This window comes from Lampris incognitus, chromosome 15 (genome assembly GCF_029633865.1).
Source record: "Lampris incognitus isolate fLamInc1 chromosome 15, fLamInc1.hap2, whole genome shotgun sequence".
NCBI lineage: Eukaryota > Metazoa > Chordata > Actinopteri > Lampriformes > Lampridae > Lampris > Lampris incognitus.
Window position 1 is genome coordinate 48,541,254 of NC_079225.1, and position 17,412 is coordinate 48,558,665.

Sequence of the window (17,412 nt, forward strand, 5' to 3'; positions counted from 1 at the left end):
CTGTACATTAGTAATGAACTGCTGAATTGGAGTATTCTGCTAACTCGCTGCTGTCTGAAGTGTGACTGACGGCTTATCAGCGTGCTGGCCGCCAGTAATCCAAAGGACCGTCAGCTGGATCGGGCCTGGCAGGTTTTAGGACCGCCAGCTGGACCTGGCCTGGCAGGTTTTAGGACCGCCAGCTGGACCTGGCCTGGCAGGTTTTAGGACCGTCAGCTGGGCCTGGCAGGTTTTAGGACCGTCAGCTGGACCTGGCCTGGCAGGTTTTAGGACCGTCAGCTGGACCTGGACCTGGCAGGTTTTAGGACCGTCAGCTGGACCTGGCAGGTTTTAATGTTGTCAAAGTCGCAATACGTGAAGATGTTTATTTTCACTGGCAGATGACGCCGATACTTATATTTTACTTACCTATATTTTACTTACCTATATATTACTTACGTATATATTACGTATGTATTACCTGTGTCTTCTCCTTCTTCCTCTTCTTCTTTCAGCTTTTTCCGTTTTTCTTTTCTTTTTTCCAGGGGTCGGCACGTCAGATTTTAATTACTTATATTCTACTATAGATATTACTTACTTATATTTTCCTTATATTTTCCTTATATATTACTTATATGTTACTTATATTTTACTTATATGTTACTTGTATTTTACCTATATATTACTTATATTTTACTTATATATTACTTATATTTTACTTATATTTTACTTTTCTATTACTTATATTTTACTTATATATTACTTACATTTTCCTTATATTTTACTTATATTTTCCTTGTATATTACTTATATTTTACTTATATATTACTTATATTTTACTTATATTTCCTTATATTTTACTTATATTTTCCTTGTATATTTCCTTATATTTTCCTTATATATTCAGAGCCGTTCCGCTGTTGATCCCAACACACTCAGCTCCACTCAACCCCGAGTCAGATGACGTTATTTGAATCTTTTGTTTTGTCTCGTGTCTTTTCTAGTCTTGTGGCCCCGCACCAGCCCGCCCTGCCCCACACTCCCCCGCGGTGGGACTGGTCCCCAGTGCGACCACGGGCGTCTATGTGGGCGCCGAGCAGCTGCCGTAGAATAAAGCCGATGTAAACCGGTTCCTCACACGGGACTGGACTGGACCTGGGCCGAACCGCCCTCCTTTGCCTCCGTCGGTGTGGTGTTTATCCCACAGACCGGTGGCGCCCCCGTGTACAGCTCACCGGGGCGGAGGTGATCATTACGTATTGATTGTCGATGATGACCCGCGATAGCCGCGTCACATCCCCGCGGGCGGGCGGGAGGGGCGGGGCCGGATGGAGCAGGTCGGTGCGCGCGGCGTTGCGGAAGTAGCTCCATCCGCGCAGCAGAAGGGCTTCGCCCGCGACAGCGTTCCGCTCTCTTCAGCTCTGCGGCCGGGTCGAGACGTCGAAGGGGAAGTCCTGGACGCCGAGTAGGGAGTTGACTTCGGGAAGATTCGCCACCGGCCTCAGTTACCGTTGGTAAGTGGGGTTATTTTGGCGTTTTGGAGGCGTTCGGTTCGATGAAAGCCCGGGCTTCTCTCCGGCCTGCCTGCGTGCGGGGCGGTGGTGTGTCTGCTGAGCGCTCCGCCGGAACGCCGCTCCGCCAACACCGCCTCCATTTTTCCTGCCGCCGCGGCCGCCACGGCCGTGCTGCACCTCCGCCATCCCGCCTCCGCGGCTCTCGGCGCACGGTAGTCCCGCTAAAATCCGCCTCGTGCGGCCCGACGGTCACGAAATCCCGCAGCACCGCGGCTCCAGCGGGGCCGTGGCGGTGCGTGGGCGGCTGGAAGCGCTCCGACGGGCCGCCAGACCGAAGAGACGCAAACATCTCCGGTCTTAAAACTCTCTGGAGTTAATAACCCCAGGTTCTAATAACCCCTGGTTCTAATAACCCCAGGTTCTAATAACCTCTGCTTCTAATAACCCCTGGTTCTAATAACCTCTGCTTCTAATAACCCCCTTGGTTCTAATAACCCCTGGTTCTAATAACCCCAGGTTCTAATAACCTCTGCTTCTAATAACCCCTGGTTCTAATAACCCCAGGTTCTAATAACCCCTGGTTCTAATAACGCCAGGTTCTAATAACCCCTGGTTCTAATAACCTCAGGTTCTAATAACCCCAGGTTCTAATAACCCCTGGTTCTAATAACCTCTGCTTCTAATAACCCCTGGTTCTAATAACCTCTGCTTCTAATAACCCCGGGTTCTAATAACCCCTGGTTCTAATAACCTCTGCTTCTAATAACCCCTGGTTCTAATAACCCCAGGTTCTAATAACCCCTGGTTCTAATAACCTCAGGTTCTAATAATCTCAGGTTCTAATAGCCTCTGGTTTTAATAATCTCAGGTCCTAATAGCCTCTCGTCTTAATAATCTCATGTTCTAATCACCTCAGGTCTTAATAATCTCAGGTTCTAATAGCCTCAGGTGTTAATCACCTCAGGTTCTAATAATCTCTGGTTTCAACTCGAGTTAAAAGCTGACGAAAACAGATCGTGCCTTCACCTCGTGGTTCAGGGCAGACTGGGTTGGTTTTGCTCAGATACTTTCTGTGATAAAATACGAAATATGGAGAAAAGACACGAAAGCAGCCAAGAATCTTTATTCAGTATTTTAATTCTTAAATATTTTCAGGTCCTTTTGCTTTACTCAACATGTGTGTTGTCGCTGAGCTCAGTTTGTTTACTAAAGAGGCTGCAGACATACAACGTACATGCTGTTTACATACAGCAACCAGACCACAGCAGTGTACTATGTGAAGTAATGGGGGCTGCTGGTGGGGGTGCTGGTACACTAGAATCAGATATCGGGTGGATGGGCTAAAATGGAGTGTTGGCACCAGAGATTTTATCCAAGACTAAAATGTGATACCAAAAGCCGTGAGTAGCATGGCATAAATAAAAGCAAAATGCCGTGATTTACTGCTTTTTGGCACATAGGAGCCTGTATTTCTCAAGTGGGAAAAACTGATTTGCCCATTGATCCCAAACTAATGGTTGAAAACTGCACTGTTCGGCAAGAGTTTGGGTCAGATCAGTACTCGGTATCAGCTGATGCTTAAACAAGTCGTATGTGGAATTGGTGTGGACATTGAAAATAGCATCAGTGCAACCCTTGCCATGATATTTATATATGTGTATATATATATATATGTATATATATACATATGTGTGTGTGTGTGTGTATATATATATTCACCATATCTTCATTGATCACCTACTGAATCTGATCTGATCCTTTGATCATGACATTTTGTTTCGTTCAGTTTTCATGTTGACAAATATGAGATAAATACTGTTTGATTTCAAACACCCACCAGACAACACGTCTAAACTGGACAGTGTCCAGTCAGTGTCTGAAGAGCAGTCCCAGTTGTTTACCGTTAACATTAGAAGACAAACTCTGCTGCTGCTGAGCAAGCTAACAGTCCTGACAAGTTAATTACTGCTAATTTACTGTCATAGTTAGAATTCGTTCATTTAACTGCGTACAAGTTTCTACATAGCTTATAAACGACCTTGTTAAGATGACGGTCAGTTTGGTCGTTGGGATCCAGACATGCTGAGCAGATGGGGGCGCTGAACATCTGAATTTAATCTGCAAGAGGAGCCAGTCAGGAGCGGTCCAGAGACCACACTTTACTTTGATTCTTATTGTGTTGTGGTGAATTAAGAAGTTGAGCAATAAAAACTATCAGAAAAATATGGCTTAGCTGGACAATAGCAGAGGGTAATTAATTACAGTTAATGAATACCTATATTTGGGGTGGCAGGTGGGTAGAAAGCCCCTCCAAAAGGGAGGCAGGTACCACCTCTTCCATCACCCCCAGTCCCCCACGAGGGCTGGACTGAGCTATTGTATCTACTGCCCCAGAGTTTTATAATTTAGTTTTCTGTTCTCGATTGGTTTACAGTTTGTATTTTCCGTATCCGATTCACCTGAACTGCACCAGCAACACCATACTGTAACTTCTTTTCCTCTGTCTGTCCTTTCGTGACATCGATTCAAATGTATATTAAAGTCATACACATTGATGGAGGCTGCTATTAAACTGAGTACCTTACAGCACTACAAGTGTTTGCTCCCCTTTGAATTTAAATCCCTAACGCAGCCTGGCAGTATTAGTTCCTTGTTTTGTCCATGCAGCTGCAGGACTGGGGTTTAAACAGCAAATTCATGCAGAATAAACTCATCTGGGAATGAAGAGTGTCCACCAGCATATGAACCGTAAAGATAAAAGTCCTGTTTTGGGGTGTAGTTTTTGTGTGTGCAGGTATGAACAGAGACATCCGGATTCCTCGCTGGAGGAACATGCAACATGCATGGTCAGAAGGAATGAAATTAAATGTGATGGTGTTCTGGGCTGAAGTTTCTCTGAGAGAGCTTTCTGTTGAAATTCTACTTCTGTCAATAAATCCTTATTGGTTTTTATTGGAGAAAAGCCAGGCTCTGCCTTGGGCATCACCATCATTCATTTCAGTAAACTTTATTTAATCCTGCAGAGCCACCTGTAAGGCATAAAAACATTCAAACAGCACACTGTACATATTTTACAGTTTGAATATTAACAGTTACCATAACAATAATAATGTCTATCGAGCATAAAACTTGGGAGAGTCTAACAACTTAACAGTCGATGCTAATGGAGTAATGTTTTGAGAAACTTTGACATGACTTTCTTTAGAAACTATTGATCAGGCATGATTCTAAATCTAGATAGTAGATTATAAACCCCTGTGTAACTACCCAAATCCACATGGGAGTCAGAGTTTGGGCTCAAATGTCTCTAGCCAAAATTATGTTTGAACTTTCCCATTCACTCACAATGGAACATGATAGGGAACTTTTATACAAGGCAGAGTAAATGACGAGTCAGTGTCCTTAATTATTTAAGTCTAATCTTAATGATTCATACCACACCTTCTCTCCCCAAGCAGAATCCACTAAACATTATGAAATCCACTCTGCAATGCTATAAAACCCAACCACAGTCAAACCTCAAACTAGAAAATATGCAGCCAGTTAATTGCTTTCTTCATCTGAACAATCCTTCTCCTCTTCCTCTCAGGGTGATGGCGAGGCCAAGCCACAGTGAACATGTCCTCCAGCAGCTCAACAACCAGCGTGAGTGGGGCTTCCTGTGTGACTGCTGCATCGCCATTGGCGACATCTACTTCAGAGCCCACAAGGCTGTCCTGGCTGCCTGCAGCTCCTATTTCAGGATGATGTTTATCAGAGACCAGCAGGGGGCAGCGCGGCTGGACCTCAGCAACATGCAGATCAGTGCTGAGTGCTTTGACCTCATCCTCCAGCTCATGTATCTAGGTCGCATCGTTGTGGGCAGCTACGAGTTTGAGGAGCTGAAAGCATCTATGGCGTACCTGCAGATGTACTACATCCCAGACTCACTGGAGGACCTTAGGGACATCAGGGGGTCGAACCTAACACCTTCCTCTTCAGCCTCATCTTCATCATCATCTAGCTCCTCATCCACCGGTGCTGCTGGCGGGAAGATGATGTTTGGCGTTCGTATGTACGAGAAACAGAGGCCTGCTGCTTCAGAAGCGGAGCATTTGCCGAAAGCTGTCAGCAGCAGTGTGCGGCAAGTTGTCCCTGTTGCCATCAGCAGACCATTGGTGGAGGAGGTGGTACCCACCCCTCTGATTGTAGCTCAACCTCTCGTCGACAGTGGCGCTGAGCAACCATGTGACTTGAGAAAGAGGTCAGGTGGACGGGGCTCAACTCTTAAAGAGCGTCCACGATTCGGACGCACCTACACCTGCGATGATTGTGGCTTTGTCTTCAGCTGTGAAAAGCTGCTGATTGAGCACATCCTGACCTGCACCAACCGCAAAGCTTACCAGCCTCCCAGGACCAGTGCCGAGGGAGATAATGAGTCTGCTAAAGCTGAGAGCTCAGCCTCAGAGAGCCTGGAGGAACACAGGGTCACCTGCAAAGGTGAGGATGACTGGTCTGAACAAAAGCTTGACGCTGAGCCCATGATCCGCTCAGTGGCAGCCGGGACAGACAGTGAACCAGGCTCTACCAGGATCATCTCTATTAAAGCTGAACCAGAAGAGGGTGTGTTTCCTGAGATAGAAGTGGTGCGGGTGGGCGAGCACAGTCCTAGAGACTGCACCATGAGACTCAAAGACTCCATTAGGGACAAGAAAGGATTTGAGCGTGAATCGGAGCCGGGGGTCTCAGCCATGGAGGACAGCAGCGAGCCTTTTGAGGGACATATGTCCAGCAGCGAAGAGTCAGGAATCCCCACCAAACTCCGCAAGGTCAAAGAGGAGAAGCAGGAGGATGATTATGGTCCTTGTGAATTATGTGGCGTTCTGTTAACAGAGGAAGACAAGTCTGCCCACTACCTCTCCAACCATATGGGGCACATCTGTGCCTGCGGGAGGTGCGGCCAGGTGCTGATTAAAGGCCGGCAGCTCCAGGAGCACGCTGAGCGCTGCGGTGAATCTCATGGAGCTGAGTCTGACTCCCATGGGGAGGATGACTCCTCTTTGCTGGAGGAGCCACATGGAATGGAGGAGGGCTTGCTGGAGGCAGCTGACCTGGCATGCCCTCACTGTGGCTTGCTGTTCCAGAGCGAGAGCCTAGCGCTGGATCACGCCCTCACCTGCCACGAGCAGGAGCTGTTCCGCCCAGCACTGCTGGAGGACGGTGCTGAACCAGACCACCGCCGAAAGCACTTCTGTAGCATCTGTGGCAAAGGCTTCTACCAGCGCTGCCATCTGCGGGAGCATTACACCGTCCACACCAAGGAGAAACAGTTCACCTGCCAGACCTGCGGTAAGCAGTTCTTACGGGAACGCCAGCTCAGGCTGCACACCGACATGCACAAGGGCATGGCACGCTATGTCTGCCCCGTCTGCGAGCAAGGCACTTTCCTTAAGCATGATCATGTCCGTCACATGATCTCCCACCTGTCTGCCGGTGAAACCATCTGCCAGGTGTGTTTTCAGATCTTCCCAGGCGGAGAGCAGCTGGAGAAGCACATGGATGTGCACCTGTACATCTGTGGCGTCTGTGGAGAGAAGTTCCGCCTCCGTAAAGACATGAGGAGCCACTATAACTCCAAGCACACCAAGAGACTATAGGACACAGGATCCTTACAGTTGTCTATTATTAAAGCAAAGCCATAAATGTGAGAACAAATGTATGCACTTGAACACCAAAAAGAGAACCTTTTAAATCTGCACTTTTGAAGTATATGCATAACATAACCTAAGTGGTGGTCAGCTTTGTAGAGGCCTTTCGAGCCTCACGCTCTGGGGAAACATAATTTCTTGGTCATGTCATTTTAGAATACTAATGTGTCCAACAGCAATCTGACTAACTTACACATTCAGTTCAAATGGATGCTCTTGTCCCATTGGGTTTTTTTTAAATCTGTAATCACCACATTTATTTATACCTTTCTTTTATGAATTTACATTCACAGTGTCATGATGACATGGCACTTCATATCTACAAGGGCAGATAAAAAGCTCTGCGTCTGGTGCCTTTATTGTAATAATGTTACACTAGTGAAAGTCTAGTATCTGTTGATCTTAAAACATTTTCTCTGTGGTGATGCATAACGGGAGATGGATGGGCACAAAGAAATATTAAAGTTAATATTTAAATGGCAATCAGATCTTTAGATGATGTGACACTAGAATGGATCCATTTGTTGGAAATCAGTCTGGACTCTGGATTCTGTGCTGTTTTTATCATGTGTACAGTTGGTCTCAGTCCAGATGTGCTGTGTTCACATCAGAACCAATCACAGTGGTATTGATTTCACAGCTGGATTATCAGAACTACTTAATAGATACTGCAGAATTAAAGGAACATCAATGGCATACAGTTTATTTACATGTTATATTAGGTTGATAAATTGTCTTTCTTTTCATTTGAAGTGTCTTAGTTAACCAGTTTTTGAATTTTAAAGTTGGCTTTATATTGGCTGTTCAAGCCCCAGGAGACAGTAGGAAGAACGTGACAACAGGATACATACAGACAAGAACCAGAACGGAGAAATAAATCAAATGAGTTAAATGTTTCTCTGTTCATTAAGCGCGAGGAACATCGAGACAGACTTGCTGTAGTGATTGTGTGTCTTTAAAGGAGGGCAATGCTAATGTGGAGACCTCCAGAATTATGAGGGAGCATCCAAAAGGTTGTTCAGGGTCACACGTCTCATACGTTATGACTCAGTTTGGTGTCTAATAACAAGTCCACCCTATGTGAAGAGGGAACGACAATCCCTGAACCGAGGGTGGCGGGGCTAAGAATACATCTGTCACCATCTTACAATGCTGTGATTGCAACTCTTCCCCAATCCTCTGTGAACAGTACACATGGACATTGAAACTAGTTAATGGTCACACACTTATGTGCATGTGAAACTGGTGGTTGGTTCTGGTCGTTAGTTCACTGTATTGTTTATAAGGGTGGGACACCTGCAGCCACTGTATTGTTTATAAGGGTGGGGACACCTGCAGTCACTGTATTGTTTATAAGGGTGGGGACACCTGCAGTCACTGTATTGTTTATAAGGGTGGGGAAACCTGCAGTCAGTTGAGACTGAAGAGGTCACTAAGGGCCCTGACACACTAGGCCGACGGTTGGCCAATGTTGGGCCGTCAGTGAGCGTCTGTGACAATAGTTTTTGCAGTGTGTCCTGCACCATCGGCACTAGTCGGACCCTGTGGGCAGCTTTTCAGCCAGTTCAGCATGTTGAATCGGCAGAGCCCGTTGGTGAAAGAGATCACTCTGATTGGCTGTTCAGCTTAGCAAATCAGTGCAGAACCTACATGCTAGTTGGCCGTCGGCTGTAGTCTTTGCGGTGTGTTCAAGTGCTACTTTTTGGCCCAGACAGCAGGCGACGTGAGACGATGCAACAGTCGGCCTTCGTCGCCGCTAGTCGGTTTGGTGTGTCTGGGCCCTTAGATGAGTGATGAAACGTTTCTCTCAATAAATGTTGAGTCCAGATGAACTGATTTAACTTTCTGTGAAGTCTGTCCTCTGTAGACTGAGCTCTCTGACCGTGGAGTTCTGCATATTTTGTCCCTGGATCATGTGTGTCATATCTAAGGCTGGGGCTTCATAGCATTTTCTTGAAGTCGAATTTGTTTATCAAATGCAAATTTATTTGAATCTGGCATCAAAATGTTTTCATAGATTGTAAAAAAAAAAAAAGGCAATTTGTTGACTCACAGATACTGGGGCCCTGTTTTGCTGATGGGCCGTGATGTTGGAATTAGATGAAAATAAAGCTTGCTGTCTGAGGGTGTGGAAACACCTGCATAACATCATTGTACCTGCCTGCATCTCCTGAAGAATCCACAGTAAAGAGTTAATGACCTTTTTACTGCAACACTGCGTTTTTAAGCCACAGCAGCCGAAGGCTGTTGTAGAACAAAGGTCAGGATTTTCTTTGGGGGGGGGCAAAGGAGACTTGTTTAAGTTGAAGTTTAGAGAATCCGGATTTTTGATCAATTCAGAGCTTATTCCAAAACAGACGCGGCTATTGAACCCAAACAGTAGTCGCATCAGTTTCCTGCTGCACTTGATGTTCTGTGAAGGCTGTCTCGCCTCTGCTTCAGCCTGTTTCTGCTTCTTCCCCTTGGTTCACTTACTTTGTGGTTGTGGCTTTGTTTTTCTTTTGGGGCGGCACATCACTCGTTTACCTGATGATGGTGTCTGCAGTAGTGACGATGTTAAATCCTCTTCAGTGAGCTAGACTCAGCCAGTCTCTCAGCAGACCAGCTGTCCCATTTCAGTGCACGAGCGCTGTTCTGCTGGCCGGTGTTTCTGGTTCCTGGTGAAGGTGTGATGCACCAACACTGTTCTGGTGGCTTGTGTCTCAGGTTCCTGGTGAAAGTGTGAAAGTGTGATGTACCAGCGCTGTTCTGGTGGCCATTCCTGGTGAAGGTGTGATGCATCAGTGCTGTTCTAGTGGCTGGTGTCCCAGGTTCCTGGTGAAGGTGTGATGCATCAGTGCTGTTCTAGTGGCTGGTGTCCCAGGTTCCTGGTGAAGGTGTGATGCACCAGTGCTGTTCTGGTGGCTGGTGTCCCAGGTTCCTGGTGAAGGTGTGATGCATCAGTGCTGTTCTGGTGGCTGGTGTCCCAGGTTCCTGGTGAAGGTATGATGCATCAGTGCTGTTCTAGTGGCTGGTGTCCCAGGTTCCTGGTGAAGGTATGATGCATCAGTGCTGTTCTAGTGGCTGGTGTCCCAGGTTCCTGGTGAAGGTGTGATGCACCAGTGCTGTTCTAGTGGCTGGTGTCCCAGGTTCCTGGTGAAGGTGTGATGCATCAGTGCTGTTCTAGTGGCTGGTGTCCCAGGTTCCTGGTGAAGGTGTGATGCATCAGTGCTGTTCTGGTGGCTGGTGTCCCAGGTTCCTGGTGAAGGTATGATGCATCAGTGCTGTTCTGGTGGCTGGTGTCCCAGGTTCCTGGTGAAGGTGTGATGCATCAGTGCTGTTCTAGTGGCTGGTGTCCCAGGTTCCTGGTGAAGGTGTGATGCACCAGTGCTGTTCTGGTGGCTGGTGTCCCAGGTTCCTGGTGAAGGTGTGATGCACCAGTGCTGTTCTAGTGGCTGGTGTCCCAGGTTCCTGGTGAAGGTGTGATGCACCAGTGCTGTTCTGGTGGCTGGTGTCCCAGGTTCCTGGTGAAGGTATGATGCATCAGTGCTGTTCTAGTGGCTGGTGTCCCAGGTTCCTGGTGAAGGTGTGATGCACCAGTGCTGTTCTAGTGGCTGGTGTCCCAGGTTCCTGGTGAAGGTGTGATGCATCAGTGCTGTTCTAGTGGCTGGTGTCCCAGGTTCCTGGTGAAGGTGTGATGCACCAGTGCTGTTCTGGTGGCTGGTGTCCCAGGTTCCTGATGAAGGTATGATGCATCAGTGCTGTTCTAGTGGCTGGTGTCCCAGGTTCCTGGTGAAGGTGTGATGCATCAGTGCTGTTCTGGTGGCCGGTGTTTCAGGTTCCTGGTGAAGATGTGATGCACCAGTGCTGTTCTGGTGGCTGGTGTTTCAGGTTCCTGGTGAAGGTGTGATGCATCAGTGCTGTTCTAGTGGCTGGTGTCCCAGGTTCCTGGTGAAGGTATGATGCATCAGTGCTGTTCTAGTGGCTGGTGTCCCAGGTTCCTGGTGAAGGTGTGATGCACCAGTGCTGTTCTGGTGGCTGGTGCTTCAGGTTCCTGGTGAAGGTGTGATGCATCAATGCTGTTCTGGTGGCTGGTGCTTCAGGTTCCTGGTGAAGGTGTGATGCACCAGTGCTGTTCTGGTGGCTGGTGCTTCAGGTTCCTGGTGAAGGTGTGATGCACCAACGCTGTTCTGGTGGCCGATGTTTCAGGTTCCTGGTGAAGGTGTGATGCACCAGTGCTGTTCTGGTGGCCGGTGTTTCAGGTTCCTGGTGAAGGTGTGATGCCGTCTGTTCAAATTAAAACGTCACCTGAATTCATACCGACGCTCCCATTTGAAAAGTTGCTTCTTGGCGTGATTGAGTCAGGTGTCAGGGTGAGGCACCAAAATAAATGCGTAAAATCAGGCCGGCTGGAACATCTGATGACCTGCTGTTGTATGTACACAGTTTGAATTGATGGATGGATTTAAGACAGAAGTTTTGTTGTTGGCAACAAACAAGATTTTCATGTGTTAAATAAATCAAGTGAATTTCTGTTGTGGAAAAAGACTACATACATCTGCATTTAAGAGTTGTCTTTGTGTGTACCATGTGAAGATCCTGTTTGGTTTGTTTTAAAGAGACACACACACTGAGTCTCCCTCAGACCGCTTGTTATGCAATGGATTAACGTGAACATTTATTACCAATGATGCAAAAATCACGGAATATGAGAGATCGTGTGATATTTTGTGCTGATTTGTCACCATTGTAGGTTGTGTTTGAAGCAATCCTTTGATTTCTGAAAGAAAAGGTGTTTGCCACATCGTACCATGTGCCGTGTCGTTCTTCCACCCCCGAGCAAGTCACTCCAGTCTGCAGGCCCACCCCATTAACGTCCACCCAATAACCAGAGAAGCTTTTTTCTTTTCTTGCAAAGGACTGTCTCCAAAGAACAAAGTACATGTTCACTTATGCAGTGGTAGGAAGTATGAAGACTCATCTCGTTGCCCTTTTTTCCTCCTCACGCTGGTTCAGGTTGTCTTGCTGATCTCTAGTAGTGAGTTTTGATACTTCTTTAATTTGTTGGTTCAAGTGACAATTTTAAAGAGATGTTTATCTGAAATAACCATTAAAGTGAACACTTGTTTATTATTTATGTACATTTTAAGTATATTTGTTTCGCATTTTCAGTTCTCTGACCTGCAGTGATGGAAATGCTACTCTGGAGGACCATTTCTAGTTAGCGGTTCAATATAGTTTCATTTGCAATAATCCCATTTTAATAATTTCTCTATCAGTAACACGTTTTGGTTGACAATAATAATAATAATAGAAATAATTGGTGTGATAATGCACTTTAAATGAACTCTGACTTGATGGTAATGTACATTCAGACGGACAGTTTTCTGGGTTCCAACTGAGAGATGGAGCAGCAGAGAGCCGTGCACGTGCATCAAAACCCAGTCTAATGCTGAAGAGGATGATGTGCTGATGCATGAAGCAGGCTGCTCCTTCCTCCTCACTTCCTGCTCAGAGGCCTTGTCCCTCTGCCATGTTGACCTCAACTCACCTGTTCAGGTAAAGCCAGTGTTTTCAGCCGCAGTCCCCTTCACACTTCTGCTGACCGGTTTCTCTGTTCAGACCTCTCCTCCAGGGAACCATGACGACCTGGAGAGGAATTATTCAGACGACAAATAGTGTCTGACTAGAGAGGTTACAGATGAGCAACTGTCAGGGTTATAAATGAAGTACAAATAGAGGTGTTTTGCTGCCCAGGGTGAAGTGGACTCACGTGCCAGCGTAATGTCAACAGGAATCCATACAGATTTAGGTCATAAGTTTTTGTTGGGGTTTTTTTTTTGGGAGGGGGGGGGTTACCCCTTTTTCTCCCCAGTTGTACCCGGTCAATTACCCCACTCTTCCGAGCCGTCCCGGTCGCTGCTCCACCCCCTCTGCTGATCCGGGGAGGGCTGCAGACTACCACATGCCTCCTCCCATACATGTGGAGTCACCAGCCGCTTTTCACCTGACAGTGAGGAGTTTCACCAGGGGGACGTAGCGTGTGGGAAGATCACGCTATTCCCCCCTGTTCCCCCTCCCCCCGAACAGGTGCCCCGACCGACCAGAGGGGGCACTAGTGCAGCGACCAGGACACATACCCACATCCAGCTTCCCACCCGCAGACACGGCCAACTGTGTCTAGGGACGCCCGATCAAGCCGGAGGTAACACGGGGATTCGAACCGCCGATCCCCATGTTGGTAGGCAACGGAATAGACTGCTACGCTACCCAGACACCCAGGTCATAAGATTTTTGACGGTGATTATTAAAGTGTTGTACCTGAGGTTTCTCCCGTCTAGATGATTGTAACTCTCTCTACTCTGGCCTCAACCAAGCTACTTTAAATCGTTTACAGTTGGTTCAGAATGCAGCTGCCAGACTACCAACTAGAACTAGACTACTAACTAGAACTAGAGTAGAACTAGACTACTAACTAGAACTAGAGTAGAACTAGACTACCAACTAGAACTAGACTACTGACTAGAACTAGACTACTAACTAGAACTAGAGTAGAGCTAGACTACTAACTAGAACTAGAGTAGAATTAACTAGAACTAGACTACTAACTAAAATTAGACTAGAACTACACTACTAACTTGAACAAGACTACTAACTAGAACCAGCCGTAGGTCCCATATTACCCCTATTCTTGCATCCCTCCATTGGCTTCCTGTAAAATGCAGAATAATCTATAAGATTTTATTGACTATATTTGAAGCACTGCGTGATCTTGTCCCCAGTTACATTTCTGATCTTCTCGTTCCTTGTTCCACTTCCTGACCACTCCGATCCTCACACCTCGGTCTTTTATACATCCCTCACTGCAACTGCAGCACAAAAGGTGACCACGTCTAAAGCCTCTGGAATACTCTTCCCAATCCATTGGAGTCGCTGAATCTTTGGAATGTTTTAAGCGGCTTCTCAAAACCCATCTTTTCAGACAAGCCTTTTTATAGATCCCCAGGCCTGACTCCTGTTTTGGTTCGTTTTTAGCTTTGTCTGTTACTCCCTATGCCATGTCTTATATGTCCCGTAGTAAACCCCTACAGAAAATCAACATCCACAGTGCTGTTGTTTTGTGTTTTTCTTGCCATTTGTATGCGTCTAAGTGGGAGAGTACTGCTGGCGTCATGTGTGGCTGCTGCTCCTAACTCTCGTAGCCCCCCTTCCCATCCACCCCTGTATGTCTGTGTTGTCTTTATCTGCTGTCTTGTTTCACCCCGTTTATTGACCCTCTTACAGTTGGTAATCAGTGATCACGTGATTTAGTATGCGTGCACATTTTGGCAGCAAAAATTTGATTTTATTACTTGCGACCATGCAATTGTATGCTATAACCTCTTATTTATGCTACAATATAACTTCTATTTGTTATGATAGCCACTTATGTATTTATCTGGACTCGTTTTATTGCTTGTAGCCACAATCTTCGCCTGTTTGCATTGAGCGGTCTTTTCCCCGATGGAATGCGCTAGAAATTAATACCTTTAGTTTTGCTAGACCTGTTCTGGCAACCCACAACACAACAAGATGACATTTTAAACTTGTAAATATCAATCGATCAGAAATCCACTTGCACTCTGCATTAATTGGAGATGGAGAAGGTGCCTCTTTTGCTGCCAAAATGCGCGCGCATACTATGCGTGACATAGGTCATAAAAGGGTCTATTGTAAAGCCACTTTGAGTCTTAGAAAAGCGCTACATAAGATTTATTTATATATTATTATTGTATTCAATCAATTTATTTTATGAATGTATTCGTATTTTGTGTATTGTGGAAATTGCAGGAAAGTAGAGACGGACAATTTCTCTCAATGACTACACGAACGCGTGTATCTTTTATTTCTTCTACAAACCAACAGCCCGAGCAACATGGCGCTGCTCCAACCAATCATCGCCGTAGCTCACTCTGTTATGAAGTATACTTGGGGTAGTATTGGTAGAGGATCAATGACCACACCGGGTTATAGAACTCAGGTTTAATCGTGGCTCAGTAGGTAGACGTAATAACCATACATGGTAGTGGTGTAACCATAATAACAGTCCGGGTAGTACATAACACCTAGTGTAGTTCCTGTGGATATAGTACATAGCGTTATATCACTACATCCCCCCTGTTTAGTTTTCAAATTTTTCAGTATCAAAATACTCGAGAACATTCGGTTATATAAACCAACATATCACACAATTCCAATGTGGTACAATCATTGATCAGCATTTTACAGTCATTACACAGAGGTTGCCTTCTCTTTTTTTTTCTTCTTTTTTTTTTAGACAACACAACTCAGAATTGTCCATCTCACAAAACAATAAACATATTCAGAGTCCTCTTTTTGTGTGTGATTGTCTCTACTCGTAGTCCTTGTAGTGAGCTGGTTTGGAAACAGCTCTTCCATATCTTGTGTGCACTGTCTTGTGTGTTTCACAGGTTTGGCTGGAAGAAGTTCCAGCTGCATGAGTGTCCCGTTGAGGTTCTGTGAAGCGGGTTCTTGCGCTCCTCAGTGCATGGGGGTGGTGAATTTCCCGCAGGTGGCTCCTGCCACGTCTGAGTTTGTTCCCATTTGATGTTTGCACAATGTAGCTCCTTGGCTCATCGCACTTTTGTACGACGGTGGCTGGATACCAAGTCCCTTTTTCCTTGTTTAGGACAGATACGTGCTGTCCGGGACCGAGTGGAGGTAGTTCTCTGCCGCTGCTGCGGTCATGATGTTCCTTCATGTTTGCTGTTCTCTGCTCCAGGTGGAGTCGGTTTTCCTCCTTGCCTGGGTCCCCTCGACTCGGCAGCAGGGTGGTGACTGGCCTTCCGAAGATCAGTTCTGCTGGTGATGGTAGCTTACTGTCGATGGGTGTTGCTCTGACCTATAGTAAGGCCACTTGTATGTTACCTCCTTGTCTCATGGTTTTCTTCACAATGGATTTGATGTGTCGCACATGCCTCTCAATGAATCCATCGCTTTTTGGATAGTGGGGTGAGCTTGTCACGTGCCTGATTCCCCAGTCAGCCGTGAATTTCTGGAACGCGTGCCCTGTGTACTGGGGTCCATTATCTGTAAGTATCTCGTCAGGCCTTCCAAAAAGAGACATGTACATTTCCATTTTTTGTGCAGCTGCCGGGCAGGACACGGGCATGGGCATTTCATCCACTAGAGGGAACTCAGAATATCTGTCCACAATCAGTAAATACTGATGTCCATCGATCTCGAATAGATCAGAAGCTAGGGATTGCCGTGGTTTTGACGGTGTGTTGTGTGGGTTGAGAGGTTGCTTTGGATTTGCATCCTGATGTTCCACGCATACGCTACATGACCTGCAGACTCTTTCGATGTCATCGTTCATTATGATCCAGTAGACACTTTCTCTCGCCAGTTGCCGTGTCTTTTCGATGCCCTGGTGTCCTACATGCAGCTGTTCGAGTATAGAATCAGTCATGGAGTCTGGGATGACCACCTGTCTGCCTTTGAATATGACTCCTGCTTCAACTGCGAGCTCATCTCTGAATGACCAGTACTCACGTAGTTGTCTTGGTAGAGCTTTGATGTTGTCTGGCCATCCCTGGTGGATCAGCTCTTTCAGTGCATTGAGTCTGGGGTCGCTGGTGGTTTCCGTACGGAGTGCGTCCTGTTTATTGGGGGAGAAGTTTATCATTGCAACAGTGAGCATCTCTGGATCCTCGACTTCTGCCTCTATTCCATCAATGCGCTCGTCCAGCTCGATGTTACTGGTGTTCTCGGGGTTGGGTAGTCGGCTGAGTGTGTCTGCCAGGACCATCTGGTTTCCTGGTCGATACGTGACCTCGTAGTTGTATCCTTGTGTTTTTATCAGCATTCGCTGAAGCCGTGGCGGGGCGGCATGCAGTGGCTTTGTGCATATGGTAACGAGGGGTTTGTGGTCTGTAACTACAAGGAATGACTTCCCATACAGGTAGGTATGGTATCGCTGCATTCCATAGACTATGGCCAGCATTTCTCGCTCTATGTTGCTGTACCTGGATTGGCAGTCGTCCAGTGTCTTTGAGCCAAAAGCTATGGGTCTGTTGTTCTGCACTAATGCCACGCCCAGTCCTTTCTGTGATGCATCGACCTCAAGTGTCAGAGGTGTGCTTGGATCATAGTACTTCAGGCAGTCATGTTCGGTGATAACTGATTTCAGGTCCTCAAAGCTCTTTTGGTGGTCAGTGTCCCGTGTCCAAGGCACGTCACTTTTCAGCAGC

The 17,412-nt window shown here is 46.5% G+C and overlaps 1 protein-coding gene across 1 annotated transcript; it reads left to right on the forward strand.

Annotated features, from left to right (window-relative positions):
• Nucleotides 1–1,365: 1,365 nt before the first annotated feature.
• Nucleotides 1,366–12,283, forward strand: zbtb1 (zinc finger and BTB domain containing 1). The gene is made up of 2 exons (XM_056294932.1): nt 1,366–1,493; nt 5,083–12,283. Exon 2 carries the CDS (start codon nt 5,087–5,089, stop codon nt 7,127–7,129), a length of 2,043 nt encoding a protein of 680 aa, XP_056150907.1. The 5' UTR covers nt 1,366–1,493; nt 5,083–5,086; the 3' UTR covers nt 7,130–12,283.
• The last annotated feature ends 5,129 nt before the right edge of the window (nt 12,284–17,412 follow it).